Source organism: Megascapheus bottae, chromosome 2, assembly GCF_031878675.1.
Source record: "Megascapheus bottae isolate mThoBot1 chromosome 2, mThoBot2.hap1, whole genome shotgun sequence".
In the NCBI taxonomy this organism is placed as follows: Eukaryota; Metazoa; Chordata; class Mammalia; order Rodentia; family Geomyidae; genus Megascapheus; species Megascapheus bottae.
In genome coordinates, this window is record NC_143510.1 from 51,146,806 (window position 1) to 51,174,585 (window position 27,780).

General features: G+C 51.5%; 1 protein-coding gene across 1 annotated transcript; it reads right to left on the minus strand.

Moving 5' to 3' along the window:
* On the minus strand, positions 1 to 26,881 carry Itga5 (integrin subunit alpha 5). Its single transcript, XM_090326840.1, has 30 exons — positions 26,514 to 26,881; positions 19,801 to 19,931; positions 18,147 to 18,259; positions 17,919 to 18,039; positions 17,763 to 17,824; positions 17,625 to 17,670; positions 17,267 to 17,392; positions 16,471 to 16,515; positions 16,282 to 16,325; positions 12,367 to 12,423; positions 12,124 to 12,176; positions 11,603 to 11,811; positions 11,255 to 11,446; positions 9,258 to 9,303; positions 8,987 to 9,088; positions 8,764 to 8,819; positions 8,476 to 8,630; positions 8,083 to 8,220; positions 7,879 to 7,946; positions 6,964 to 7,114; positions 6,774 to 6,866; positions 6,543 to 6,622; positions 6,321 to 6,401; positions 6,134 to 6,239; positions 5,661 to 5,813; positions 4,234 to 4,317; positions 4,004 to 4,117; positions 2,838 to 2,939; positions 2,289 to 2,411; positions 1 to 1,113 (listed from the first exon to the last, which is right to left on the minus strand). Exons 1-30 carry the CDS (start codon positions 26,879 to 26,881, stop codon positions 1,030 to 1,032), a joined length of 3,303 nt encoding a protein of 1,100 aa, XP_090182966.1. The 3' UTR covers positions 1 to 1,029.
* Between the last annotated feature and the right edge of the window lie 899 nt (positions 26,882 to 27,780).

The window sequence follows — 27,780 nt, forward strand, 5'->3', positions numbered from 1 at the left end:
TCTGGTCAGTAGGGACACTGGGTCAGGTTTATTGCACTTGCAACAGAGTTTAAATAAGTCCAGGGTGTCTGGAGCCCAGGGGAAGGGGAGGGGAGGGTTGGGCAAGGGGCGGGGGAAGGGCAGCATCAGTGCAGCTGGTCGACAGAATCTAAGTCCTGCGGGCCTGGGGCTCCCCTTTCTCCAGAGATTGAGGGAGCCTGAGCCTGGCCAGGCTGAGGTTCCAGATCTGTTGCCATCATGGCCTCTTTTGGGTCCTAGGCAATTCCTGACTATTTCTAAGTCAGGGATAAATAGGGCCTCTAGGCCCAGGTCTGGAGCAGACCCAAATAGTGTCCTGGATCTGCCCAGATTAGGTTATCAACATCTGAGGCTGGGCTTTAGATCAACTCCAGGCCCCAGACGATCCAGCTCCACTTGAGTTCTGACTCCTCCAGAGCTGGGTCTGGGCCAGGATTGACCCTTGACCTTTGACTGCAATCTGTCCTGAGGTGGTCCATCCATGGTAGTGTTCCTTGGTAGTCCTCCAGGGTGAGGGCTGTCAGAGCTGCCGGGTCAGGTCTCACTCCTCAAGTCCCAGGTTCTTAGCTGGGGGTGGGGTGGGGGGCTTCCTTTGGATCTCTGGTGAGAAGTGATGACCCATCTTTGCAGGCTGGAGCTGGATGGGAAGTCCTGGTGGCATGGCTGGTGCCCAGAGAACCACAAGTGGATTCCCTAGTTATGATTCCAAGTTGTTTTCAGGAAACTGAAATGTAAAGGCTGCAGAAAAGCTGAGGCTCTGTCCCTGGATCTGAGTATCCCCATCCATGGGAGGGCGTGTGTAAACGAGGGTCCTTCACAGTGCACAGGCGGGGAGGGTGAGCCCCAGCTTTTCTCCTGCCCCCTGGCTCTGGCCCTTCAAGTATGTCTCTAGGCCAGGAAGAGGAGGTTCTCCCTGGCCCTCAGCACCTTTAGGAAGTGCCCAGGCCCCTCTCTCTTAGCAGGTGGAGAGCAGGGGCTGGCTCTTCAGGACTGGGAGTCTGGGATCAGGACTCAGGCATCAGAGGTGGCTGGAGGCTTGAGCTGAGCTTTTTCCATGGCTGTGCCGTATGGGAGGGAACGCTTGAAGAAGCCAAGCTGATGAGAGGGAAAGAAGGGAGCAGTTAAATACCGGCACACCTCCTGGCTCTGACTCCAAGAGGAAATGAGGATTTTCGTTCCTTTAAATCTTTCTAATCCGAATTCAGACTAAGATGCCCAGTGCAGCACAGGAGGGTGATAATTGAGGGCAATTTAGGGACTTTTTTATTTTTAAACTTAGTATCTTTAAAATGATCTCAGAGAGCTGGGGCTCTGGTGATTCATGCCCGAAATCCTCAGGAGGCTATCTGAGGATTGTGGTTCAAAGCCAGCCCTGGCAGGAAAGAGTGTGAGACACTTCTCTCCAATTAATCACCAAAAAGCTGGATGTGGAGGTGTAGCTCAAGTGGTAGAGGGCCAGCCTTCATTGAAAAATGAAAAAGCTCAAGGACAAAGCCCAGGGTGAGTTTTAAACAAACATGAGGACTGGTGGGTGTGTGTGCACACACAGACATAGACGCACACAGACACACAGACACAGACACACACAGACACACACAGACACACAGACACACACACACACACACACACACACACACACACTTGCTTAAGCTAGGAAGGGCAACAAAAGTTCCATGGAGTCAAATCTTCAAGTATGGAGTCTACCTCCCCAGCAGTGGCCTCTTAAAGATTCCCGGGCCAGGAGCATTCAACTGGGTTCAATTCCTCAGTACTACACTGAGGAAGCTGGAAGTGGCACTGTGGCCATCAACTAGGGACAGCTGCCATGAACTTCTAGAGGAAGTGACAGCAGAAACTGCCATGTATTTGCCATGCATGGGTTACAATGGTTTTGCAATATGGACAAGAGGACTCTTGCTAGCACTCTACCACTTTGAGCCACCATACCACTTCTGGTTTTCTAGTGCTTACTTGGAGAGATAAGAGTCTCATGGACTTTAGTGCCCCGGCTGGCTGGCTTTGAACCGTGATCCTCAGATCTCAGCCTTTTGTGTAGCTAGAATGATAGGTGTGAGCCACCGGCGCTGAGGGCTGTAAGCTAGGAGATTAGACTGAAGGAAGGGTCCATGGGAAGGGTGGTCCTGGGTGCATGTAGGCAGGATGGAGGTGAGAACATGAAACTGAGCTGGAGGTGGATATTTGGCATTATGCTGGGTCAAGGGCAGAATCTGCTGGGAGGGTAGCCAAGTGTGGAGCAGGATATGGCTGACCTTATAAAGGACGTAGATGAGCAGACCCAGGAGCAGAAGTCCAAAGAGGATGGCAAGGATGATGATCCACAGCGGGACGCCATTGCTGCCCTCGGCCTTGCTCCACTGCACGGCCGTGGCCACCTGGGGGAGCAAGTACAGTGATATGGCTCAGAACCCAGACTTTTCCTCCACACTTGGCCCCAGTCACTTAAAGCCATCGGTGCCTGGAGAGTGCAATGATATTCTCTCTTACATTTGGGCTTTCCTGTTATTTCCTTTCATGAGTGGTTAGCCTGGTTTGTGCCCCCAGGTCTCAGCCTGCACATCACTTCTTCCCTGACTCTGTAAGACAGGGTTCAGGCTTTCCTATAACTAACTATCCTGATACTGCTGTACTATATGCCACTGCTAGGCTGTGGCAGAGGCACTATGAGCAGGCTGCTTCTTCCTTATCTCTACCCAACACAGCAGATGACACAGTCCCACCGGATGTGGTCATTCCCAGCCCTACTTTCAGCACTTGGAGTCGGGCTTCCCTAACCTAGACCTCTGGTCCTCTGGCCTTACCTGAAGGGTTTTTAGAGGCAGCTGCTGAGGCAGGATCCGGTAGGGCATTTTCACGGCTTCATACACAGCCTCGCACTGCAGGCTGAGTGGCTGGTGTTCCCGCTGTGGGAGGAAAGAGGGGTCAGGGATGCCTTGCTTGGGATCTGAAGGGCCTCCCCATGCTGAGGGGCTCAGGCTGTGATCTTTCCTTATTTTAGATGCGCTCTCTCTCTCTCTCTCTCTCTCTCTCTCTCTCTCTCTCTCTCTCTCTCTCTCTCTCTCTCTCTCTCTCTCTCCTCCCTTTCTGGTCCTGGCATTCAACTGGCATTCAACTCAGAGCCTGGACACTGTCCTTAAACACTATTTGCTCAGGGCTAGCACTCTGCCAAGTTGAGCCACAGCTCCACTTCTGGCTTTTTCTGTGTATGTGGTACCAAGGAATTGAACCCAGGGCTTTGCATACTAGGTGAGCATTCTAGCACTATGCCATGTTCCTGGCCAGACTCATTCTCTCTTGATGTTCCTTTTCTTTTTAGTTTGTGCCAGGCCCAGAGCTTAAACTTAAGACCTAGGTTCTGTGCTTGAGCTTTTCTACTCAAGGTTAGTGCTCTATCACTTGACCCACAGCTCCATTTCTTTTGGGGGGGGGCAGTAGGGAGTTGTGATTAATTGGAAATAACAGTCTCAAGGACTTTCCTCTTGGTTTGAACCAGGATCCTCAGGTCTCAGCCTCCTGAGTAGTGAGGATTACAGGTGTCAGCCACCAGCATCCAGCTAAAATGTTTCTTATATAATACACAACTAAGCAATGTATAATCAGACGACATATTCAATAAAATAAAATTTCTTTGTGAATCATTATTATGGGTCAACACCTAAAACCAAACTTGGCTCATAATGTATGCTGGATTAAATAGCTCTTTACTATTCCTGCACCTGTTTACTTAGTCTCTCTTCTGGCTCTCCATTCTCTGATTGGGCCAGGAGAGGAAGAGGTTACTCCTACTAAGGCCACGAGGTGGCACTAAGGACAGACATTCTGGTCTACAGCAGGGAGAGAGGGATGCTGTAATGCCCTGTCCTTTGGTTCAAGGAGAGTAGCCCAGGGCAGTCAAAAAAAGGCAGGGTAGGTCTGGGCAGGCCCAGGGGTCAGGGTCAGGGTCAGGGCCGAGGCAAGGCTCCCTTACCTGCAGGATGGTCTTGGCCCAGATTCGAAAATGCAGCTGCAGAGTTCGACTCTCTTGCCGGTGTAGTGGCCCCAGTTCACAGCGAAGCCTTAAACATTCAGCTTCTGGACATTTCTGGGAAAAAAAAAAAAAGGCCTGAACTTGGAATTCTGTCCTTTTTTTCCCAGGTAGATGAGATTCCACGTTGCACTCAATGCTTAGGTCCAGACCCAATTCTCAGAATGACTTACCAGGACCTTTGCCCCAGGGGAGGCAGGACTGCGGCCTGGGGCTTCTCGTTTTTGTAGGTGATGTGAAGAGCTCTCGGGGTCCAGCTGGAAGTGGACAAGAGACCATTAGCTACCTGTCCCAAGTGATTACAGCATCTAAAGTACCCACAGCAGTTTACCCTGGGTTAACCTGTGTGCGTGCGTGCGTGTGTGCGTGTGTGTGTGTGTGTGTGTGTGTGTGTGGTGTGTGTGTGTATACCTAAAGGAATTGGGGGCTTGAACTCAGGGTCAGTCAGGGCACTGTCTCTTAGGGTTTTTTTGTTTTTTTTTTGCTCCAGGCTAGTGTTCTACTACTTGTGCTACAGTTTCATTTCCAGCTTGTTGGTAGTTAACTGGCTATGAGTCTCAGATTTTCCTGCCTGTGAAAATGGCTGGCTTTGAACCACAATTCTCAGATCACAGCCAAGATGTGCCGTTAGGATCACAGGGGTGAGCCACAAGCACCCAACTATTTATCTCCCTCTGTATCGGCCTGCCCCACTGACCACTTCCTACATGGAAGACACTAAGGAGAGCTCAGCTCTGAAGTCTGAAAACAGGCGAAACTCAGGTTTATATGAAGATGTGAGCCATTGTCAGATCTCAGCCTCCTGAGTAGCTAAGGTTATAGACAGAGACATAGTCACCCAGTCCTGGTGCCAATTCTTGGGTATGAACTCAGGACCTGAAATGCTGGCTGCGTTTTTCTACTCAAAGCTGTTCTTCTACTGCTTAAGCTTCATCTCACTTCTGGTCTTTTGCTGGTTAATTGGAGATTAAAGTCTCATTGGCTTCAAATCTTGGCCTTTAGGATTTTAAGTATGAAACAGCAGAACCAAGCTGTCTACATTTCCCCCGGCTCCCACACACACACCTTGCCTGCCAGTACTGAGATTTTATCTCAGGGCTATATACCTACAGGCAGGTCTGTAACCACTTGAGCCATGCTTCCAGCTCCAGGCTGCAATTCTCTTCCCGAGAATTTCCCCGATGACACAAATGAAGGTCTCCTCAGCTCTGTGTTTTCATAACTTTTCCATACTTGTAATTTTCCTTTTTATGTTTGGTTGTCAATCAGCCTCTACTAGAATGATCTGGTGTGAGATTTTTCTTTTTTTTTTTTTTTCTTCCACATCTCAATGGTGTCTCAACATTCACTGTACTAAAGGCTGCTTTTGAATAACATCATAACAAAGGCACTGGGGCTGGAAGTATAGGTCTGGAAAAGGCTTCCTGGAGGAGGTGGCTCAGATCCAGGAAATAGGGAAGGTTGCTTCAGGCAGAAAGAAACGGACAAAGTTGCTTTTCCCTTCTAGGCCTCTGAAACATCTGTGTCTTCTGACCCTTCCCCTCTTACCCACTTCTCCCAGTCCCTCAGTATGGTCCTCTGAGCTTATCAGAGCCCTCACCTCCAGGCCTTGTGGGTTGATGAGGTGGCTGGCGGTGCAGTTGCTGAGTCCTGTCACCCTCGTAACATAGAGGAGCTGCTGGCCTTCCAGAGCTCGGGGACAGCTGAGCTCCAGAACACCCTGGCTGATAGAGCTGGGGCCCAGGTTGATGAGCTGAGGAGAAGAACGTGGAGTGCTGTTCTACTGAGACCCTGGCCACTACCTCCCTGGTGACACGGCTTCCCCTCTTTCCAAGCCACTCAGCTGGCCTGTCCCTCACCTGGCTGTCTCTCCTGGACTTTTTCTTCACATCTCTCACCCATCCTTCCTCTCCTTCACCATCCTCCCTCTGATCCCACTAGCTCCTCCTTCTCTTTCTGTCATTCATTTCAGCCCCTCCCCTCTGCTTCTCCTCCCCTCTGCTTCTCTATCCCTCTGCTTCTTCTGCCCCCAGTTTCTCCATCCCTCTGCTTCCACCTCTCAGGCAGCCTTACCTCATAGACATGGTGGACGGCGGGGCCCACGTCCTCCTCCTTCTGGGGCTGGTCTTGAGGATGCCAGTTGCTGACTGGGAAGAGCACTGCCTCAGGTTTGGAGACACTAAGGAGGAGAGTGGTTGAGAGGGCAGAAGGGACCCTCCCCCCCCCTCCCAGAAAGACCCCATTCTACCCGGGCACTGACCCGTTAAGAGAGACCTGGGCTTGAGCCTCCACAGACAGCAGGAAGGAGACCATATTGCTTTGTGAGTTGTTGAGATTCTTGCTGTGGGAGGGAGGAAGACTGAGGTGGTACTCAGAGCTTGGCACAGGAGAATTCCATACCTGGTACCAGGCTCAGCCACTGGCCCCACCCACCTGCCCTGCCCTCCCTTCTGCCCACAGCCCAGCCCTACCCACTCTCTACCTGAGGATCTGAAAGTCAAACTGAATGGTTTCCTTGGTGTCCTGGAGATGAGGCACAGTGAACCGAAGGCCACCCCACAGCTACAGGTCAGAAAGGAGCTGTTAGATGGAGCTCATGCCTTGCTCCAATTCCAGCCCTCCCTCCCCTCCTATGCTGCATCTGGACTGATGGGACTCTGTCCCGAGGTCCTCTCTCCCTCTAGCTCCCCCTCCCCTTCTACCCCAGACTTACACTGGCTCCAGCCTTCATGGGGTTGCCCAGGTCACACACCAACAGACGGCTTTGGTTCACAGCGAAGTAGTCACAGCTGAGGCTGGAGAAGTTCTGGGGGGGGGGGGTGTGGACATAGGTTAGGCTTGGGTGCCTCCTCTGGAGAGATAACCCCTCAACCCCATTTTGGAGAGAGTCCCTTCTCTCTCACCCCGGGGTGTCTGATGAGTCCTGAGTACTCAGCCTCTGGAGGGGCGGTGACCCGAAGCTCAGCCTCATAGGCGCCACCCTCACCCATGTTCTGGGCGTGGAAAGTCAGGTTCACTGCGTTCTTGTCACCCAGGTACACAAGTTTCTGCTCCCTGCAAGGGACACACAGGATAAAGACACGGGGGAATTAATGGTCAAATAAGGACAGTGGGGAATATTAACAGTACAGAAGAGAGAGCACTGAGTCCCAACTCAATCTCTCAATCTGGGTACTAGCCCATATGCTTTATGCACCCTGTTTTATTTGGTCCTTCCATAAAGGCAGAGAAAGATATTCTGCCAGGTACTGGTGGCTCACGCCTGTAATCCTAGCTACTCAGGAGGCTGAGATCTGAGATCACAGTTCAAAGCCAGCCTGGTCAGGCAAGCCCATGAGACTCATATCTCCAATAAACGACTCAGAAAAAGCCAGGAGTGGCACGGTGGCTCAAATGGCAGAACGCTAGCCTTAAGCACAAAGAGGCTCAGGGACAATGCTCAGGCCCTGAGTTTAAGCGCCAGATCTGGCAAAAATGAAAAGAAATGCTATCAGACAGGCACTGGCTCAGGCCTGTAAGAGATCTGAGGAAGTAGAGCTGTGCTTCAAGTGGTAGAGGACTAGCCCTGGGGGGAGGGGGTGAAAGGAAGCTTACTCAATGTCAGCCTTGAGTGATGCAGCTAAATAACACCACCTAGGCCCTGAGTTCAAGCCTCAGGACCAGCCCAAAGAAAAGAAATGACCTCACTTCTAATGCAGAAAGAAACAGAAGTCAGAGAACTTCAGAGACTTCCCAAGGTCCTAAATCCTATGTCCTGACTACATTTCTGGGTGCCAGGTGTATCCTGAAGCTTCCAGCTCAAGGTCAGCACCACTTACCCATATACTTGTAGCTGCAGGTCAGGCACACAAATATTATCTTCTCCACAGTCCAGCAAGATCTGAGCCTGGAGAGCGGGGCAGTCATGAGAGGGGAGTTTCTACCATGCTTGGGGTGCAGGCCCTTCCTTCTCTTCCACAGCTCAGCCCCCCGGTGCCCAGGCCTCAGTCCTCCCAGGGCTCCTCTTCCCACCCCATCCTCACCTTGTCTTCTATCCGATTCTTACTCTGGTAATGCAGAATTGGTTGGAGGCCATGGCTATCCAGGGGAGCTTGAGGGTCCAAGGAGAAGTTGAGGGCGATGTGAATCGGGGAGAGCTTGTCTCGAAATTCTGACTCATTCTAGGGGGCCAGGGAAGATACTTTATAAGGTCAGGGGACTTTGGGGGGACTCGGTGGCCCTGCTGCTCAGCTTTATGTTTCCCTTTGTGCAGGGCCTAATTCTCCACATCCTCATTGCTTCAGAAGTCCTGGCAGCCTGACTCCCAGCTCTGGTGACAGAAGAGCCCCCTTTCTTCAGCCTCACACACCCAAGGAGCCTCCCCTTAGTTCTGTGGGGGTCAACTGCCCTGTCCATCCCTGTCCTTAGGGCCATACCCTGAGGTAGATCTTCATCTCTCTGCATTCCTCTCGAGCCCCATTCTGGATGAGCAAGGTCTGGGTCAAAGTTGCCTGTCTGGAGGCCATGAACAGTGCCCGCCGTATCCCTCCCTTCTGCTTCTGCCAGTCCAGTTGGAGCTCCACGGTGAAACCTGCAATCAGGGAGACAGAAGGCCTGATAATTGGCCTCACTTTCCTACTCTATTCAAGGGGAGGGAAGGTACCCACATCCCCAACCTCTCCATTCTACCCCAGGGCCTGAGAGACCCAGGTTGTTTTTCTTACCAATGGAGTTGGGGACATGTTTTCCAGAAGCATTGAGGCAGAAGCTGAGATTGATGCTGGAGAAAGACCAACAAATGCAGTTGGACCAGCATCCGTCTGATGGTTTACCTTCCTCCCAGATAAACCCCCAACGAAGATCTCGCATCCATCCCTCTCTAAAGCAGACACGGTTCCCTGCCTGTGCCCAGGCTCTGATCTCTACAAGCCTCCTGGCCCAGCTCACCAGGATACAGGATTCCCCTCCAAGCTGCAGCTGCGCTCTTCTGGATTGAACATGGCAGGGAAAATGGTGAGGGAGGCACTGGCAGACACGATGGGGCGACCCCTGCCAAGCATGGATGTGGGATAAATACAGTTAGGACTATGAGAAACTGTGCACAGAAGTCTAATATTGCAGCCCTGAATGCCAGTTTCTTCTACGTTTATTTTCCCAATTTGTACAGAGAAACTCCCATTTCCCCCAGGCTGTCTCAGTACCCGCTTTGAGTTCATACCTGTACACTACAGCCTTGTCCACTCCGAAAGACCCCACAATCAGATCTGCAGAAGAAAACAGCCCTTTACAGCACGCCCAAATCAGGATGCACCCTTCCCAACCCCAAGGAGGCTGAAATGAAGGGACTGTGCCATCTGGTGGCAACATCCTAGAATTGCATCCAAGAGCTTAGTAAAGGTGAAAGTGTGGGGAGGTGGCAACGACAGGGAATTCTATTTCTCTCTCTTTTTCTAAGTGCTTAAACTTTTAATTCTTATAAAATACTGTGAAAATTAACCCCAAACAGACACATCTGTACAGGTGCATATGTATACAATTTTACTTTTCTTTTTTCCTGACCAATTGTGGAGTTCGAACTCTGGGCCTGGGAGCAAACTTCAGCTCAAGGCTAGCACTCTACCACTTGAACCACAGCGCTACTTCCAGTTTTCTGATGGCTAATTAGAGATAAGATTCTCATGGACTTTGTGTTCTGGCTGACTTTTGATCCTCAGATCTCAGGCTCCTGAGCAGCTAAGATTACAGGCATGAGCCACCAGCGCCCGGCCACACAATTTTACTTTTTTTATTTTTTTATTTTTTTTGCCAGTCCTAGGCTTGAGCTCAGGGCCTGAGCACTGTCCTTGGACTTTCTCAAGGCTAGAGCTCTACCACTTGAGCCTCAGCACCACTTCCGGCTTTTTTCTATGTATGTGGTTCTGAGGAATCGAACCCAGGTCTCCATGCATGCTAGGCAAGCACTTTAACCACTAGGCCAAACTCCCTACTTTTTTTTTCCCATTTATTTTTTATTGTAATTAATAGAAGGGTTACATTATATTCACCAGATAGAGGGTGCATAACTTCACAAACATTGATACCCTTTCTCATGTCATGGTCCCCATTTCCCTCCCCTCCCCCCATCCCCCCATCTTGATTTCCCCCCTTCCCTATCCAATTTCAAATAACCAATTAAGCATATATAAAATATATCAGATAACAAGGTGAAATATTGTAACAATATGAGATAACCAAGGGATAGCAAAAGAGAAAAGAGATGAGAGATAACATAGTACATTAAGGACAACAATCACTCATTATATGGCTTTTGTTTCTATAACCTGGAGGTCCTTACATTTAGCGTCATATGATACGGCCTTATGTATCTAGATTTTGTTCTACTGTAAATCTCTGCTAGGAGAGCCCAAGGTTTCTACTGATTATGACAAATGAGGAAAACCATCGAGCATCCTTTGAGTCTGGCTTACTTCACTTAATATGTTTTCTAAGTCTTTCCATTTCCTTATAAATGGGGCAATGTCGTCCTTTCTGACAGCAGCATAGACAATTTTACTTTTGAATAAGAGACTCTTAAAAGTAGCTAGATACCAGTGGCTCATGTTTGTAAATCCTAGCTACTCAGGAGGCTGATTTCTGAGGACTGAGGATCAAAGTTAGCCTGGGCAAGAAAAGTCTATGCGATCCTAATCTTCAACTAATCTGTAAACATCTGAAAGTAGAGCTATGGCTCAAGCGATAGAGGGCTAGCCCTGGGAAAACAAAACTTCAGGGACAGTGCCCAGGCCCAGAATTTAAGCCCCAGGACTGGCATGCATGTGTATATACATATACCTCTCTCTCTGTATACATATATGACGGTGAATGTATATATATAAATTGGCATATATATGATGGTGTATATATATATATATATATGAGGGTATATATATGATATATACGTGTGTATATATATATTTATATGATGGTAATGATGGTGTGGCTCAAGTGGTTTAGAGTGTCTGCCTAGATAGAATGAGTGGTTGGGAGGCTCTGAATTAAAATCCGGATTGAAAAAAAAAGTTTAAACCAGTACTATAAAACTGGTTTCCACAAAGGAAAAGAATAGTAATTTAAAATTGCTGGTTCTAGTTGGGTTTTCTAGGCTTATTGGTTTACATTCTTTACAGTGTGAGACCAGGGAATTCCAAAGGGAAGGGGGCCTAGGGCCCAACTCACCAGGATATCCATTGCCATCCAAGTCTCGGCCTCCTCGAAGGGCAAAGCCAAAGAAGTCTGGGGTGTGGCCAGCTGCCCACAGGGGCTGAAGAACTTGGGAAGGCTTTGAACCAAGCACTCTTGGGCCCCCAGAAAATATGAACACCACTCCTTGCTGGGTCTCCCCACCAAAGGGAGCCCCGATGGCCACATCTGCAAGACATACAACACACATCGGTCAGCAAGCCACGAATGGCAGGGCAGCCTGGTATCTTAACTGGTAGAACTTACTACCAAATTTCTCCTAATTTGCCACGCCTGCCCCCCCCCACCTGATCATCTTCAGCTTCTTGAGCACATGGTACTTACCATTATAACCGTCCTGGTCCAGGTCCCCCAGAGGGGTCAGGGAGCTGCCAAATCGTCCAAACTCATGGTGACCAGTGAGGGTGAGGGTGGGCATAGGCTCGATGCCAGCTGGGTGCTGCAGGTAGATGTAGACCCTGCCTACCTCCTGGTGCCGCCCATCAGCTGTCCGTTCCATGAGCAGGGGTGCCCCCACCAGCAGGTCGTCCAGTCTGGGGGGAGGGGGAGGGCAGACCCAGGCATTCTGATACTCTGTCTTTTCCCTCTCCACACCAGACCTAACACTGGAAATCCCAGGCACCCTGGCTCCCCTTGGCCTCTCCCACCTGAGGCAGAAGACCCTAGGGCTCTGATTTAGCTCTCAGCAATGTCCTTCCTTGTCCTTGAGCAAGGGGAATGCAAGCACCAGTGAGAATCCAGAGAAAAGGGCTCTGGAGAAACACGGCTGCCATCTTGTCCCATGCTCCATCCTCTCTCTTGCTTCTGGAAAGGCCATCATGGTGGCTCCTGTTCCTGCTACTCACCCATCTCCGTTGATGTCAGTGGCAGCCACGGCGTAGCCGAAGTAGGAGGCCATCTGCGGGGAGGGGGAGAGGGACCGGTACTGGCTCAGAACAAGGCAGGGTCAATAATTAGGATCAAGAGGGGTTGTAAGGCAGTCCAGAGGCTGTGAGGAGTCTGGGAAGCGTGCCATCATTGCGTCAGGGCTGGGACTCGGTGGGCAGAGAGCCAAGCAAGGGTGTGTGTGGGGGAAAGGTCCTCCTCACCTGTTCCCCTGAGAAGTTGTAGAGTGATCGGATGTCTGAGCCATTAAGGATAGTGACCTGGGGATAAGGAGAGGGGCCCGTTGGTCCTCACCTCTCACAATACCTGAAGGTAGGTATTCCTCAGAGACACAGACTATGTGTGCCCCACTCCCTCCTGAGTTTTGTCCTCCTGTTCCCATCGCTCCACACCCCGCAGGATGCCAGCCTCCCCATTTCTCCCCAAATCAATTATCTACCACTGACAGATTTCACCATGTCTGTCTGTCCCATCTCTACGTTCACCAGAATGTAAGATCAGTTGTGGCAAAAGCTTTGTTTTGTCCTTTAGAACATAAATGGAGCTTCATAAGTAGTAGTCACTCAAAAATTATGGCTGTAGCCTAATTTTGATTAAGTTCTAAAGACTAAGTCCCAGAGAATGTAATTAGAGATTTCCTCCTTGAACAATTGTTTGTTAAACTTGTCATTTAAAATATGATGTAGGGGGGCCGGGAGTTTGGCCTAGTGGTTAAAGTGCTTGCCTAGCATGCATGAAGACCCGGGTTCGATTCCTCAGTACCACATACATAGAAAAAAGCCGGAAGTGGTGCTGAGGCTCAAGTGGTAGAGCTCTAGCCTTGAGAAAGTCCAAGGACAGTGCTCAGGCCCTGAGCTCAAGCCCAGGACTGGCAAAAAATAAATAAATAAATAAATAAATCAAATATGATGTAGGGCCGGGAGTTTGGCCTAGTGGTAGAATGCTTGCCTAGCATGCACAAAGACCTGGGTTCGATTCCTTGGTACCACATACTTAGAAAAAGCCAGAAGTGGTGCTGAAGCTCAAGTGGTAGAGTTCTAGCCTTGAGAAAAATCCAAGGACAGTGCTCAGGCCCTGAGCTCAAGCCCAGGATTGGCAAAAAACAACAACAACAACAAAATATGATGTAAACATAAGCCATATAATTAATGATTGTTGTTCTTAAGGTACTATGTTATCTCTCATCACTTCTACTGTCCCTTGGTTATCTCATATTGTTACATTATCTCACTTTGTTATCTGATATATCGGATATATTTGTATTTGGTTATCTGAAATTGGATAGGGAACGGGGGAAAACAAGATGAGGGGTGGGGGAGGGGGAAGGGAAATGGGGACCATGACATGTGAAAGGGTATCAATGTGTGGGAATTAAGGCACCATTTATCTGGCAAATATCAGGTAACCCTTCTATTAATTACAATAAAAAATATATTAAAAAAAATTATGGCTGAGGCCTGGGAGCATGGCTTAGTGATGTATTCGCCTAGCATGCATGAGCTCTGGGTTCGATTCTCTGGAGCCACATACACAGAAAAAGCTGAAAGTCACGCTATGGCTCAAGTGGTAGAACTCTAGCCTTGAGAAAGCCCAAGGATAGTGCCCAGGCCCTGAGGTCAATATATGTATATGCGTATATATATATATACCTGAAGGTAGGTATTCCTCAGAGACACAGACTATGTGTGCCCCACTCCCTCCTGAGTTTTGTCCTCCTGTTCCCATCGCTCCACACCCCGCAGGATGCCAGCCTCCCCATTTCTCCCCAAATCAATTATCTACCACTGACAGATGGTATATATATATATATATATATATATATATATATATATATATATATACTGAATGCACACTGAAAAAGAGACATATATATTAGCGTGTGTGTGTGTGTGTGTGTGCGCACACACACACACACACACACACACACACACACCAGTACAGAGTCTCTCACTTGGCTTTTTTTTTTGCTCAAGGCTGGCATTCTACCACTTAAGGAGTCACATCCCTACCTACTTCTGGCTTTTTTCTGCTTAATTGGAGACAAGAATCTCAAGACTGGAGGCGGAATGTGGCTTAGTGGTAGAGTGCTTGCCTAGCACGCAGGAAGCCTTGGGTTGGATTTGTCAGTACCACATAAACAGAAAAAGCTGGAAGTGGTGCTGTGTCTCAAGTGGTAGAGTGCTAGCCTTGAACAAAAGAAGCTCAGACACAGTGCCCAGATCTTAAGTTCAAGCTCCAGGACTGGCAAAGAAAAAAAAAAGCATCTCAAGGCTGGCTGCAAACCTGAGTCCTCAGATCTCAGTATTACCAGAGTGAACCGCCAGTGCCCAGCCACACACAGGGGTTTTAAACTCAAAACCTAAGTCCCCTCCCTCATCCTCCAGTCCCCTCCCTCATCCTCCAGTCCCCTCCAGGCCACAAGCACTCCTGTCTTCTCTCCATGCTCCCTTAGCCACCTGTCCATGCAGACCTCTAAGGTTCTTGTACTCCTTTCCCACAGTTGCTGTTGTAACTGACTCTGCTCTAAGTCCTCCCCACACCAGCCGGGCTTCCAGGCTCTGGCCCAAGTGGACCTGGGACCGTTCCCTCTGGCCTTGACGCTTCTAAGGGCCCCTGGAGCCACCACCCAGACGCTGCCCTTCTATTGCTGTGCATCTTCTCAATCCCAATCTGCCTGAGAGATTCCCCCCCCCCCCCTCTGGGCCTCTCATGCTGCTCTTCAGGACAGCCTCTCATTTCATCGCTCACTGAGAGCCTTCCCTGACCCCCACTTTATTCCTCTCCTGCCCCAAACATTGCTGCCATCCATTTGGTCACTTTTCAAAACTTGTCATCATGCACACAGAATGCTCACTTTGAAGTAAGCCAGTTCTGTTTTTTTTTTTCTTTTTTCTTTTTTTGTCGGTTGTGGAGCTTGAACTCTGGGCTTGGGTGCCACTGCCCCTGAACTCCTCAGCTCAAGGCTACTACCTACCCCTGGAGCCATAGTGCCACTTCTGGCTTTTTAGTGGTTAACTGGAGATACTCATAGACTTTAGTGACTGGGCTGGCTTTGAACCACAATCCTCAGATCTCAGCCTCCTGAGTAGCTAGGATTACAGGTGTGAGCTACTGCACCCAGCCCCTGGCTTTAAATCTTACTGGGTAATTCCTTTTTCTTTTTGGTGCCAGTCCTGGAGTTTGAACTCAGGGCCTGGGCACTGTCCATAAATTATTTTGCTCAAGGCTGGTGCTCTACCACTTGAGATAGAGCTTCACTGGAAGATAAGAGCTTCACTGACTTTCTTGCCTGGGCAAGCTTCAAACCATGAGCCTCAGGTCTCAGACCAGAAAGCCAGGTTACTGGCTGATCTTAAACAAATGGGCCGGTTTTCTCAGGTGCAAATGTGAATCACAACATCTCTCTCTCCCTCAGACTCAGGGATAGACACATGATGCTGGAGTACAACATGTTATTTCACATGCTTGGTTACTCCTACTTCCTGGGATGAAGGGAGAATGTCTACATCTCATCTTTTCCTTTGCCTTAATAAATGTTGTTAATTGAAGGGCCATGCATGACAGGCTTATCTATACAGGCCCTTTTCATGGCCTAATAATAACAGCTGCCCGTTGTACTCAGACGAACAATTCACCAAGTACTTTCAGATACACTATGTTATTTCACCCTTTCCAGTCTCTCTGGTGAGGTCAGAACTATTATTATTCCATTATAGAGAAAAATATGGCTTAGAGAGGGCAAGCAGGAAACAGGCTAGGAAGAAATAACAGTAACACATCCACTTGTGAGCACCATAGCTTGAACCTAGGTTTGACTCCATAACCCATATCTCATCTAAAAAAAAATATTTTTTTTTTGTCAGTCATGGGATTTGAGCTCTGGGCCTGGGTGCTGTCCCTGAGCTTTGCAGCTCAAGGCTATTGCTCTACCACTTGAACCACTGAGCCACGTCTGGTTTTCTAGTGATTAGCTAAGTACCTAGGATTATAGGCATGAGCCATGGGTGCCTGGCTTCTCATCTAAATTCGGAGTCGGCCACAAATGGCCTTTGTGTATAGCCCAGGAGAAGGGGAGGAGGTGGGGGGAAGGTGTGGGGGGTGGTCGGGCTGCATCTTACATATCCATAGGTGAGGTTCCCTTTGGGTACGCCAGCAACAAAATCTGCAGAGGGAGAGGCAGTCATGAGATCAGGCTGAGGGGAGCAAGGCAGCAGAAGGGTGTCTGAGTGCTGCCTGTGGTCCCCAGGTCCTGGAGCTCAACCCTTCCCCCCACCCCCTCCCCCCAGTACAACTGCAGATACACTTACCTTCTGTGTCATCGCCACTGAATTCACCCACGGCCACAGCATATCCTGGGGAGACAGAGTGAGTGGATATGGGCATTCCGGCCTCAGAGACCGTCTTGCCTTGCTCCCCCTAACCCTAATGCATCCCTTCATTGGCATCCTGCACAGGACAAGTATGGCAACGGTGCCAGGTGCTGGTGGTTCACGCCTGTAATCCTGGCTACTCAAAAAGTTGAGATCTGAGGATCGGGGTTCAAAGTCAGACCAGCCAGGCAAGTCTGTGAAACTCTCCTCTCCAATCAACCACAAAAACTCAGACGTGGAGCTCTGGCTGAAGTGGCAGAGTGAGCTTTGAGCGAAAAAGCTCAAGGATAGCTAGCACAGGCTCTGAGTTCAAGCCCCAGTACTGGTACAACCCAACCCAACAAAACAAAACTGCAAACCAGAGAACAGTGTGGCAACTGGGTGCTGTGGCTCACGCCTGTAATCCTAGCTACTCAGGAGGCTGAGATCTGAGGATCAAGGTTCAAAGCCAATCTGAGCACTAAAAAGTCCATAAGACTCTTAGTTCTAATTAACCACCAGAAAGCCAGAAGTGGTGCTATGGCTCAAGGGATGGGGTGGTAGCCTTGAGAAGAGCTCCAGGACAACGCCCAGGCCCAGAGTTCAAGTCCCACAGCTGACCAAAAACAAACGAACAAACAAAACAGACTGGCAACAGGGCTGGGGGTGTCCCTGTGGGAGAAGCAAGCGCTGGTGTGAGTGGGGACCCCTGAATTCTCTCGCTGCTCCTCCCTATTCCCCATTTCCTCCTCACCCAGGTAGCTGTCGTCGTACACGGAGCTGGCCTGGCGGGTCTGCAGCTGGCCCTGAACCAGGTTGATGAGGTACTCAGGGTAATAGGACTCAGCAATCTGTTCCTGAGTGGCAGACAGGATCTGGCCTGGGGAGGGGGAGGCAGAGGGGATGGGTAGAGGGCTTCGGGGGCTGGCTGGGGAGGTGTCTAGAAGAAGCACCATTCAAGGAAGGGAGGCCGAAGAAAGGTGGAGAACTGGGCACAGGGCGGGGGGGGGGGCACGGGAAAAATGGCAGAAATAGAAAGGACTGATGATTTCAGACTGGGTGTGTGGGGGGGGTGGGAGGGTGGCTCCCAGAAGGATGGAGGAAGGACTTACCTTGCCAGAAGTAGCTGCCTGGTCCACCCAGGACCACACGGCCAGTCTGCAGGGGGGAAGAAGGTGAGTGTCATCCATATTCCATCCTGGACCCCACGTGTCTAGGCTCCCTGCCCTCTTCCTCTCTCACCCTCTCACCTTGGTGAACTCAGCACTAAAGCCTCCTTGGCAGTAACCCTGCCCTGCTGCCCAGCTGAAATCTGTGTGGGAGAGGAGGGTGAGCATGAGGGGAGGCAGGGGGGAGGAGAGCCAGCCCTGAGCGCATGGGACTCTCCCTCCCACCGTGGGCCCTACCTGAGCGGCAAGGCGAGTACTCGAGGACTCGGGTGAAGTTGTCTGTGGAGAGGTAGCAGGTGCCCACGGGGTCTCTCAGTGGCTCTTTCTCTGTGCGCCAGCTGTACAGTGGAGCACAGGCCTGGGAGGCCCAGGAGAAGGGGCTTCAGATTTCCTCCCACCAGAGCCCCGTCAGACCTGCCGCCATCTCCTAGCCCCTGAACCACTACATCCTTCTATGTCCCTCACCAGGATGGAGGAGCCATGAGCCCGAACCGTCGCTCCGAACCACTGCAGGGACTTATACTCCAAAGGCTCCTCTCCCTCCGTGCTGGACAGCGAGGACTCCAGGATCCGGGAGCCTTGGGGAGGTGAGAAGAGAGGGTGAAGATGTCAGTCTAGGCAGCCCGGGGTGTCCATCACTTCTGAGTCCTGAGCCCTTGTGATCAAGGAGGGGATCCTCAGTCTGCTTTGGTGGCTAGATGCTCTCTCTCTCTCTCTCACACACACATTGTCTCCCCGGCTCCCTGACTTGCCCAAGGGGACAACAATGCTTCCAGTATGCTTCCCAAGAGGCCATTATCTGTCTGCCTGGGCCTGTGACTCCAAGTTTCTCCCCTTCCTTCCTTCCTTCTTCCTTTGCCCTCTCTCCCTCCCTTTTTAGGTAGTACCAAGCTTTGTGCTTGCTAAGCAGGTGCACTACCACTTGAGCCATGCCTGAGTCTTTCCCCATTTTCACTTTCCCCTTCCTTCCTTTTTCTTTTTCTTTCTTTCTTTTTTTTTTTTTTTAAGTTTCAGGACTTTTTTTCCATTCATATATTACACAAGGGATACAATGTATACCAATCAACTCACTTTCCTTTACCCTTCTTCCTACTTATTAAAATAATTCCACCTGGTTTCTTCTGTTCTGTTTCTCTGTCTCTTTCTCTGTCTCTCTTTGGTCTGTTGGTGGGGTTTCAACTTAGGGTCTGGGCGCTGTCCCTGAGTTTTCTCAAGGCCAGTGCTCTCTCCCTTTGAGCCACAGCTCCACTTTCAGTTTTGGGGTGGTTAATTGGAGAAGAGCTTCACAGACTTTCCTGCACAGGGCTGGCTTTGAACCGTAATCCTCAGGTCTCAGCCTCCTGAGTAGCTAGGATTATAGCTATGAACTATATGGGCTGTTTTGATGGTTCTCATCCCCATAGCTTCCCTCTTTTGATGCCTTCCTCTTCTCACTCTCTCACCCCAGTCTTATCTCTGGAGACAGACTGCCCCGTTCCATCTCCTCGCTCATCATTCAACAAGTGACTAAATCTTTGCTTCCTCATTTATAAGAGGGGGAATAATAATATCTCCTCCAGCTGTCGGAAGGATTAAAGGCACTGATGTCTGTGAGGAGCTCACAACAGAGCTCACAGCAAGTGCTCAGAGCGTGAGCTGTCATTCTTCGTCTGGGAAACTGTGTTCCCTGAAGGCAGTAAGCGAATCATCTTACAGTCCTGAAATACAGGACACACACGGCCTCGGGTGCAGTCACTTAGTCAGTGCCTTGTTAAAGCAACAGATTCTTCTCAGAGGCTCTCCCTGCTTTTTTCGTCTGTGTTACAGCCCTGGCCTTCCTGCGTTGTGGGTGATTCAGTGGAAATGAGAGCCACATGTTTCTGAATCACGCCCGCCCTCTTTGGGCTGGGCTGGAACTTAAGAGTGAGTGCCATGAGGAATCTTCTACTGTGAGAACTGCCGCTGGGAGAGAACGTGGCGCTTGTGCATGTGTGTCTGAACACATACATGTGCCTGTGCATGTGTGTATGTGTGTGGTTAGAGGGCCGGGCCAGCCACACCTGTGGCCACTCCTACCCCCCAGACTACTGTCATACCCACCCTCTGGGCCTCCCTCACTCTACCCCCCACCCCAGCCTACCTTTGCTGTCAAATTCGATGGGGGTGCACTGTGCAGGCCTGGTGCTCCAGGGACAGGCGTAGACAGCACCCCCCTGCAGCACTCCTGGCTGGCTGGTATTAGACTTGGGGGCCCCCACCAGCACACTTACTCTGTAAAGAAAGAAGAGAGGTTAGTTTACTAGGGGTAGGGGGTGCTGGTATGGAAAAGGGCCTTCCTAGTTCTTGGTCAGGATCCAGACCTGGGCCAGGACTGGCTGTGTGTGTGTGTGTGTGTGTGTGCACACGCACACATTGTGTGTGTGTGGGGGGGGTAAATGCACCATGGGTTGTATTTATATCTCAAAAGATGCCGCAGATGCCAGAGGCACAGGCTGCAGTCAGGCATGTGCTGCTGTCACTAACCCAACCCTTCTCCTCCCGCCACACTCTTCTCTCCAACTCCAGTGAACAGAGAGATGGAAGTAGAGCCAATTCCTGGAGTGCTGGAGCGCAGTTTCTCCATCTCGTAGATACCTGGTTAGGTTAGACACATGGCCCAGCTTGGGGTGTCGCTCAGTGGTAGAGTGTCAGCATGTGCAAGGCCCTGGATGGATTCCCCATCACCAGAAATAAAAGAACACACATACACATACACACACTCACACTCAAATGCAATGTGTGGCCTCAGATTGGATAATTTAGATACACTGTCCCTCTGTAGCTTCCCGGTCTTTGCACCTACCCCGTACCCGCACCTCCCAAGCCAAAACCCTTTTCCCTGGGATGGGACCCAGGCATCCAGCGGTCTGCTGCTCAGTCTCCGGGTGTGTAGAAGGAAAATTTGAGTCTTGGAAATCATCTGTAGTGCAGAAAGGAGCTGCAAGACAATGCACACAGACTGTTTCCCTGGGCCTGCCCTACCTCTGGGTTCCCAAGTGAACCTCATCTCCTTGTTTCTGCTTCAAGGCTTTGAACCCCTTCAATATCAGTTCTAGAGGACTGAATTCAAATCCTGCTCTTCTGGGTCCTCATCCTGAACAAATGGATCAGTTCTCCCCAGAGGTGGTCACAGTGAAGGCCCTGGACAGCCTTCCTGCCTTCAACTTAGCCTCTACACACTCTACACAGCCTTCAAGCTTTTTTTTTGTTTTTTATTTTTTCCTCCAGGATCTCCTGTGATGATTCCATCTGGCAGCCTGGGCAATTTGCCCCAGCCATTGGACTAGCGTCCCTGCCAGCCTTGGCCTCCGTTCCCTTGTGTCTGCTCTGGCATTGCTTCCTAATCTGTCCCTGTCAGCCCTCAGGACTGCTTACTCTCTTGGTTCAGGCTTCAGGCTTATGGGTTCTCTCTCAGTCTCAGAACTCAGGTTTTTCCACCTCTGTTAATTTCTGTCCCCTTTTAGCCTTCAACCCTCCCAGGGCCCACTCCACCACGCCTTTTCTGGCCCAGAGGGAGATGTTGGTAGGTGGCACAGCAATGAAAAGTGTCTTCCAGGAGGACCAGGTATAAGGCCTAGTGCTGGTTGGGGGCTCATGCCTATAATTCTAGCAACTCAGGAGGCTGAGATTTGAGGATCAGGGTTCAAAGCCAGCCCGGGCAGGAAAGTCCCTGCCTGTGAGATAAATCTCCAATTAACCACTAAAAAGCCAGAAGTTGGAGCTGTGGCTCAGAGTAGCAGAAGGCTAGCCTTGAGAAAAATAATTTAGGAACAGCACCCAAGTCCAAGGACCGCCCCCCCCCCCCCCATACAGAGGACCAGGCTCAGTATAATGAATGGGGAGGCCTGGAATTCAGGAGAATAGAGCAGGGGCTAGGAACAGCAGAGGACAGGCCCAAGGGCACTAAAGTGGTGTGTGGGGGCCAAAAGGTAAGGATGGAGAAGGCTGAGAGGTGAGGAGGCTGGGTCCTAAGTAATCAGAGGACGGAGAAAGAGTTCCAGAGTAAAGGGAGGGGGTGGGTGGAGAGGGGAGGGACCAGCTTCTGTTACCCTGGGGACAGGAAATGTTTACAGCCTGTGGCTTCCTGAGGGTTTCCAACCTCTCACTTCTCCATTTGTCCCCCACCCGCTGGGCTCCACCCCTTTCACTCAGTCAGTCGGGGGTGGGAGCCAGTAGGAGATAAGAGCCAGCCACTCCAAACGACCTGTGACCCGAGAAGCTAGAATCCCTGGGGTGTGGTTGGTTGAGAGGGTGGTTGCGTAGCCCCAGGGAAGGGAGAGGAGGGAGGGGTGTGTTCCGAAGCTGCCTTTAGGCTCCCAAAAAAAGCAGAAAGGGCTCTCTACCTCCACACACAACAGGAGAACCAGCCTTCTGGCTCTAGCCCTAGGTCATTAGGACATAGTCCCATTCTCTTTCTCTAAGGCCCCTGGAGCATAGAGATGACGAGACCCTGTCCCCACCTGTCCTTTCTCAATAACCCCAGCCCTTTCGAGAAGCGGAGCCTGGAACCCTGGAGATAGTCTGGAGAGGAAGTGTGCTGCTTAGCAGAATTAGGAGGTGACAGACAGGCCTTCCAAGACGTGTGAAGCCCACAGACACAGGGGACAGCGACATATGGGGCATATCTATTTTTGCTTCCAGGAGATTTACGATAACCCCATGTAGGCACAGGGCACAGATCTGGACACACAACCCCCCACCGCTGCCAATGCCTGCAGCCCCAGCCAATGCAACTCATACAGCAAGCAACTCATACAGCAAGACGCCTCTTTCAGCCTGAGTCCTCCCAAAGGTTCAAGATGACAAAGGAGGGGTCCTTGGGCTGTTTTCAGTATTTTAGAAAGCCTAAAGTATTTACCTGATAAGGCAGCTTGGGCTAATTAAACCTTCCAGGGCATTTAATGCTTTGGGTTGGAATGATATCAACTCCAGTGGGGAACCTGGTTATCTCATGCTGGTCAGAAGCTCGGGACTGGCAACTGTGGAAGGTTTTGGTTCTTAAAAAAAAATGGGAAGGTAATTAATTACTCCATCCTAAATGTGGTTTGGCAGACACACTCTTCTGAAATAGAACCCAAGGAAGAAATAATTACCATAATTTATTATATTGATGTCTCAGAACTCTGAGATTCTAGATTAGTCCCTGCCAGCACAGACTACTACTCTAGCTAAGAGATGATGCGGAAGCTGGATGCTGGTGGCTCACCCCTGGAAATCCTAGCTATTTACAAGGCTGAGATCTGAGGACCACAGTTTGAAGCTAGCCCAGGCAGGAAACTTTGGGAGACTCAATCTCCAATTAACCACCAAAAAGCCAAAAATGGAGTTGTAGCTCAAGTGATAGGGCACTAGTTGTGAGTAAAAAAGCTCAGGGTCAGCACCCAGGTTCTGAGTTCAAACCCCAGATTAGTATAACAGATGCAGATACCTCAGAGGCACAGGACACAGGCAGTCTGGACCACAAGGCAGCTTAGCCCCACATTCCTCCAGACGTCCCTAAACTAGTCCTATGTCTTCATTTGGCAGGTCGGAAAACTAAGTCTGTGAGAAGTTATTTAAAAACATGTCTATGGTCAGCCAGAATCTTCCCCTAGATAAAAAAGCCAGAAGCCAGGTTTCCTGGATTTTAGACCAGTCTACTGGTCTACTCATGGCCAATTTATCCTCCCCTCTCCCCTCACCCAGGCTTTTGATTAACCATGTACCCCGTTCAATACTCAGTTACTGTTTGACTTCTTTGGCCCCACAAGGTCGGGGGTGGATAGCAGCAAGTGGACCAGGGCCCAGACCTGCAGGCCCCACAGTAGTACCGGCTTCTGGACTCCAAAAGCACAAACAAGGGTTTATGCCTGGTTGTCATGGAAGGGAGAGCCACCTTCCTCCAGCTGTTGAGCACTTAGGGAGTCTATGAGAGGAGACGGGCCCACCTTCCAAGCTTTCAAGTGTTCTGGACCAAGTCATTTCCCCTCTTCAAGCCTTAGATTCTCTCCCTATGAAGTAATGGGTTGCACACAAATGGTCCCTCAACTAACTTCTACTCTCAATTTCCACGCTTGCTTGGTTCAACACCAGGGGTTTTGTAACTATGGAGAAATCCACAAGAAAGTGCTAAAGGAATGTGAGGGACCATGATCACAAGCCCATTATGGGGAATGGCTCAAAGAATGAGGGGGTGGCTGGGGAGGAGAAAACTAGAACTAGTACACAGCCAACTTGGTAAAATTCATGTCTCTCTAGTACCAACCAGCTTCTGGGTTACAGAAGCTTATCTACGTCTATTAGTATCATCTCATTCAGTCTTTAGAGTAAGTTAGGTGTTCACGGAAAGGCCAGGCTCCAAGAGTCTCAGTAACTGTCTCCAGGTCCCAGTACCTCATTTTCTTTCTTTCTTTCTTTCTTTCATTCTTTCTTTCTTTTCTGCTAGTCATGGGGCTTGAACTCAGGGTGTGGGTACTGTCCCTGAGCTTTTTTCACTGAAATGTAGTGCTCTACCACTTTGAGCCTCAGTTAACACTTCTGGCTTTCTTTCTGGTGGTTAACAGGAAATGAGAGACTCACAGACTTTCCTGCCCAGGCTGAAGATGCTCAGGTCTCAGCCTCCTGAGTAGCTAGAATTGCTGGTAAGTGGTGAGGGCTCATACCCTGAGTTATCTGGCTTCAGGATTCACTCCATCCTGCCATGGAACCTCTGTGGTGCTTGCCCTGCATTCTCCACGAGAGGTGAGGAAGCAGAGATGGGTACCCAGAGACCCTCCCTCTCAGGTTGTGTTATCTCACACTAGGGGAAGAATGAAAGGCACAGCTGGGCTGGGAGGAAGAAGAATGTTGGGAGTGACACTCCTCCAGCTTTTCTGCACTGAGAAAAGCAGAGAGGGAGGAATTTGAGCAGGACACCTGGGTTCCCTTGGGAGGGAAGGGAGATGAGTAGAGGGGAGGGAAAAGGCATAACTGGGTCCTGTATTAGAAGTGGGCTTTAGGGGACCAAGCCAGGGGCCGGACGCCTAGGGAACCAGGAGTGTGTGAAAGTCCAGATGTTTTGGGGTATTTTAATTGGGAAATGACAGTGTTGTGTGGGGTGGAGTGTGTGTGTGGGAGGAGCAAGGGAGAAGGTTAAAAGACAACTTCTAGAAGTAGGAGGAGACCCCCCCCCCCCCCACACTCTGCTCTACTCCATCAGAGTTGCGGTAAGAAGTTTAAGGAGGCCTGGGGGAGGCCAGGCCTGGCAGAGGCTCCAGACCAGGGTGATGAAATGGGGTTTGGGCAAGAAGCCAGGGGGTGGGGTGGGGGGTAGGGTGGGGACCTTGAAAAGCACAAGACCCAACAGCTGGGGCCTAACCATCTTTCTTTCTTTCTTTTCTTTTCTCTAGGTCCCCCAGACAAAGGAGAGACCTTTCCCCTCTCCTCTGCGAGGAAATTAGACAAATGAACTCCCCTCCCCGCACACCAGCGATCAGGTGAGTGTATCAGGTGTAAAACCCGGTTCCTATCTGACAGAAGTGCCATCAGACCTAGAGATGGTGGAGCGGAGTGTCGGTGGTGGTGGGGTGGGATGGAAAGGGAAGCACAGAGGTGAAGGAGAAAGACTACTACAGTCAAAGGTGAAAGGGTCAGGAATCCTCCATATGCCCTTGGCCCCCACCCAGAGCAGAGGCAAGTTACCTTCTCTGCCCACCCACTCCCACCTTTAAACCAAACCCCGGCTCTAGTGTGGCTTCCATTCTAATTCCGATCTCCTCCAGGTTTGTGGGCACCCCACTTTGCAGGCAAGAGTTTAGGTCACCCAGAACCTTCCTTTGCGTCTTTCAGGGCCCTGGGAGACCTTGATTCTGACATTCGTGGGGTCAGGGAGGTTGTATATCCCCCCGAGTTTCCCACCCCTGCCCCAGAAGTGACGATCTGGGTCTCAGCTCAGCGGCAGCCGACAAGCTACAGGAAATCAGCTTTTCTCTTCCTCCCAAGAGTTAGAGGAAGAGGGAAACCGCCCACCACCCCCCTTCTCGCCCCCGCGCACACACACCCCTCCCGACACATCCGTGTACCCGCCCTCGCCTGAGCCCGCCCCCCCACCTCAGCCCCCGCGCCCCCAGTGCCAGAGTCCTGGGGCGCTCTCCCCAAAGTTTTGCACCCCCCCCCCCACACGCTAGTTCGAATGTATTGGAGGTGGAAGGCGGAGCAGGAGGCTGAGGAGAAAGAGGAGGGGGCCGTCCTCTGCCTCTTACCCAGGTCTTCCCCCACCCCGTCCCCGGTCCGGGCTGGAGGGGGGAGGGGAGGATGAGGCTGGCCCCCTCGTAACCTTCCTAGCCCCTCAGTCTGTCTCCTCTCTCAGCTACACACAGCCCCTCCAGCCGCGATCCGTTTCCTCCCCGCACAATGGGCCCGCTGGCCCCTGAGGTTCTCCAGTGGAACCCTCCCTCACCAAAGCCCTTCCCAGTCCCCACACCTCCTCCGCGCCCCCAACCCGCCTCCGATCGCGTCCTGGGGCCTCCCCCCGCGCCCCGCTGGAGACCCTCAGCTCGGCGTGCATGCCGCCCTCTCCCTTCGCTTGGCCCCGAGACTCCTGCCCAGACTTCTGCAGCTTTTAGCTTCGTGTCCTCTCCCCACAGGTCTACCACGGATGGGCTGAAGCTGCAGGCCCCCGCCGCGCCGGGCCACCCCCACCCCCTGCGAACGCCTGCTCTCGTCCTCCCAGACTCCGCCCTGGTCCCCTCCGGACCCCAGCCGCGCGCCCCCCTTCCTCAAGTCTTCTCCAGGCGCTCTCCCAGCACGCACACGCACACGCACACACCCATCCCGCCGCCAACCCTCGCCACTCACCCGTCTGTGCCCGGCCGATAAAACTCCACCGAGAAGCCGAAGAAGGAGCCCGGGGGCCCGGAGAGCACGGCAGGGGCCTCGGCCTCCAAGTTGAAGCCCCCGACCCTGGATGGGGGCGGCAGCAGCAGCAGCAGCAGCAGAGGCAGCAGCGGGGGTCGGCGCCGGCGCCCCCAGCGCAGCGGCCCGGCGTGGAGAGCGAAGCGCGGCGCCCTGCTCCCCATAGCGCCCGCTCTTCCCTGTCCTGGGGCCACCGACCCGGAGCCGCTTCCTAAACCTCCCAGAGGCGAATGACTCAACGCGGGGAGGAGTTTGCCAAACTCCCGGCTGGGCCCTCCCCCCGCCCGCCGAGAGGGCTGGCGGGGGGGCATTCCTGGGTCCCCGGAACGCCGATCGCGGGCGCCCCCGGACCTCGAAAAGGTCCTGCACCTCTCCAGCCCCCTTCTCCCCCCCACCCCCTCCCACCTCTCCAGCCCCAGCCCCAGCCCCAGCCGGAGGCCGGTAGTCTGGCCTGGGTCAGACTGGGCGGGCTGGGGCTCTTCCAACCCTCCTCCCCTTCTTTCTCCTCCTCCTCCTCCTTTCCAGATGTAAAACGTAAACGCTCGGAAAAGGAGTCGGAAAAAGGGGAGCGGAGAATTTCCTAATGAGGAAAGGAATCACCTCTGGAGGGCTGCTGGGAGGGGTGGGGGGAGGGTGTATATTGTCCGGGGTTCTCCTCTGGCTCTTCAGAGAGAGACTCCTTTGGCCTCTGGCCAATTGGGATTTCCCCCCATTTGCCTTCCGGGGGCCACTGAGTGCCTGGATTCGAGCCAGCTGGATTTGTTTGGGACTCCTGCTGTGCCGTCGAGGTACGGAGTGGTCACTCTCAGCCTGATAAGAGGACTTACAGGGGTTCCCTCCTTTCCCCCAACTCTACTCCTTCCTTCCCCCACCCCACTTGAAGCTGCAAGAATGGAAAGCCCAGGAGTTTAGGTCGAGGGTGTCACTCATCCGGAGAGTGACCTAATTCTTGGCTGTAGGACAGGGAGACCTGGGTCGAAGCCCCTTGCTGGGCTCTCACAGTGGGTCAGGATCCTGGCAGTGATTGGCTCCTCAGTACCTTGATCAGTTGACCTACAAGCCTGGAGAATTGTGAGGAGTGGATGGCTTTGCTAGCTGTGTCTGCACAGGGCCCTAACTTTCAGCAGCGGTTAGATCTGGGAGCTGGAATCCAAGACACCGTTTCCCCCAGACCACTGGTGAAAGTAGAAGGCAGTGACCCCCGACCCCC

Excerpts from the sequence above, each read along its gene's own strand:
- Itga5 (XM_090326840.1), bottom strand. The coding sequence starts at position 26,881 with ATGCCCCCCCGCCAGCCCTCTCGGCGGGCGGGGGGAGGGCCCAGCCGG. Across the intron at positions 12,177-12,366 it reads ACAACTTCTCAGGGGAACAG|ATGGCCTCCTACTTCGGCTA; the intron begins GTGAGGAGGACC and ends CCCTCCCCGCAG. Across the intron at positions 7,947-8,082 it reads AGAATCGGATAGAAGACAAG|GCTCAGATCTTGCTGGACTG; the intron begins GTGAGGATGGGG and ends CCCGCTCTCCAG.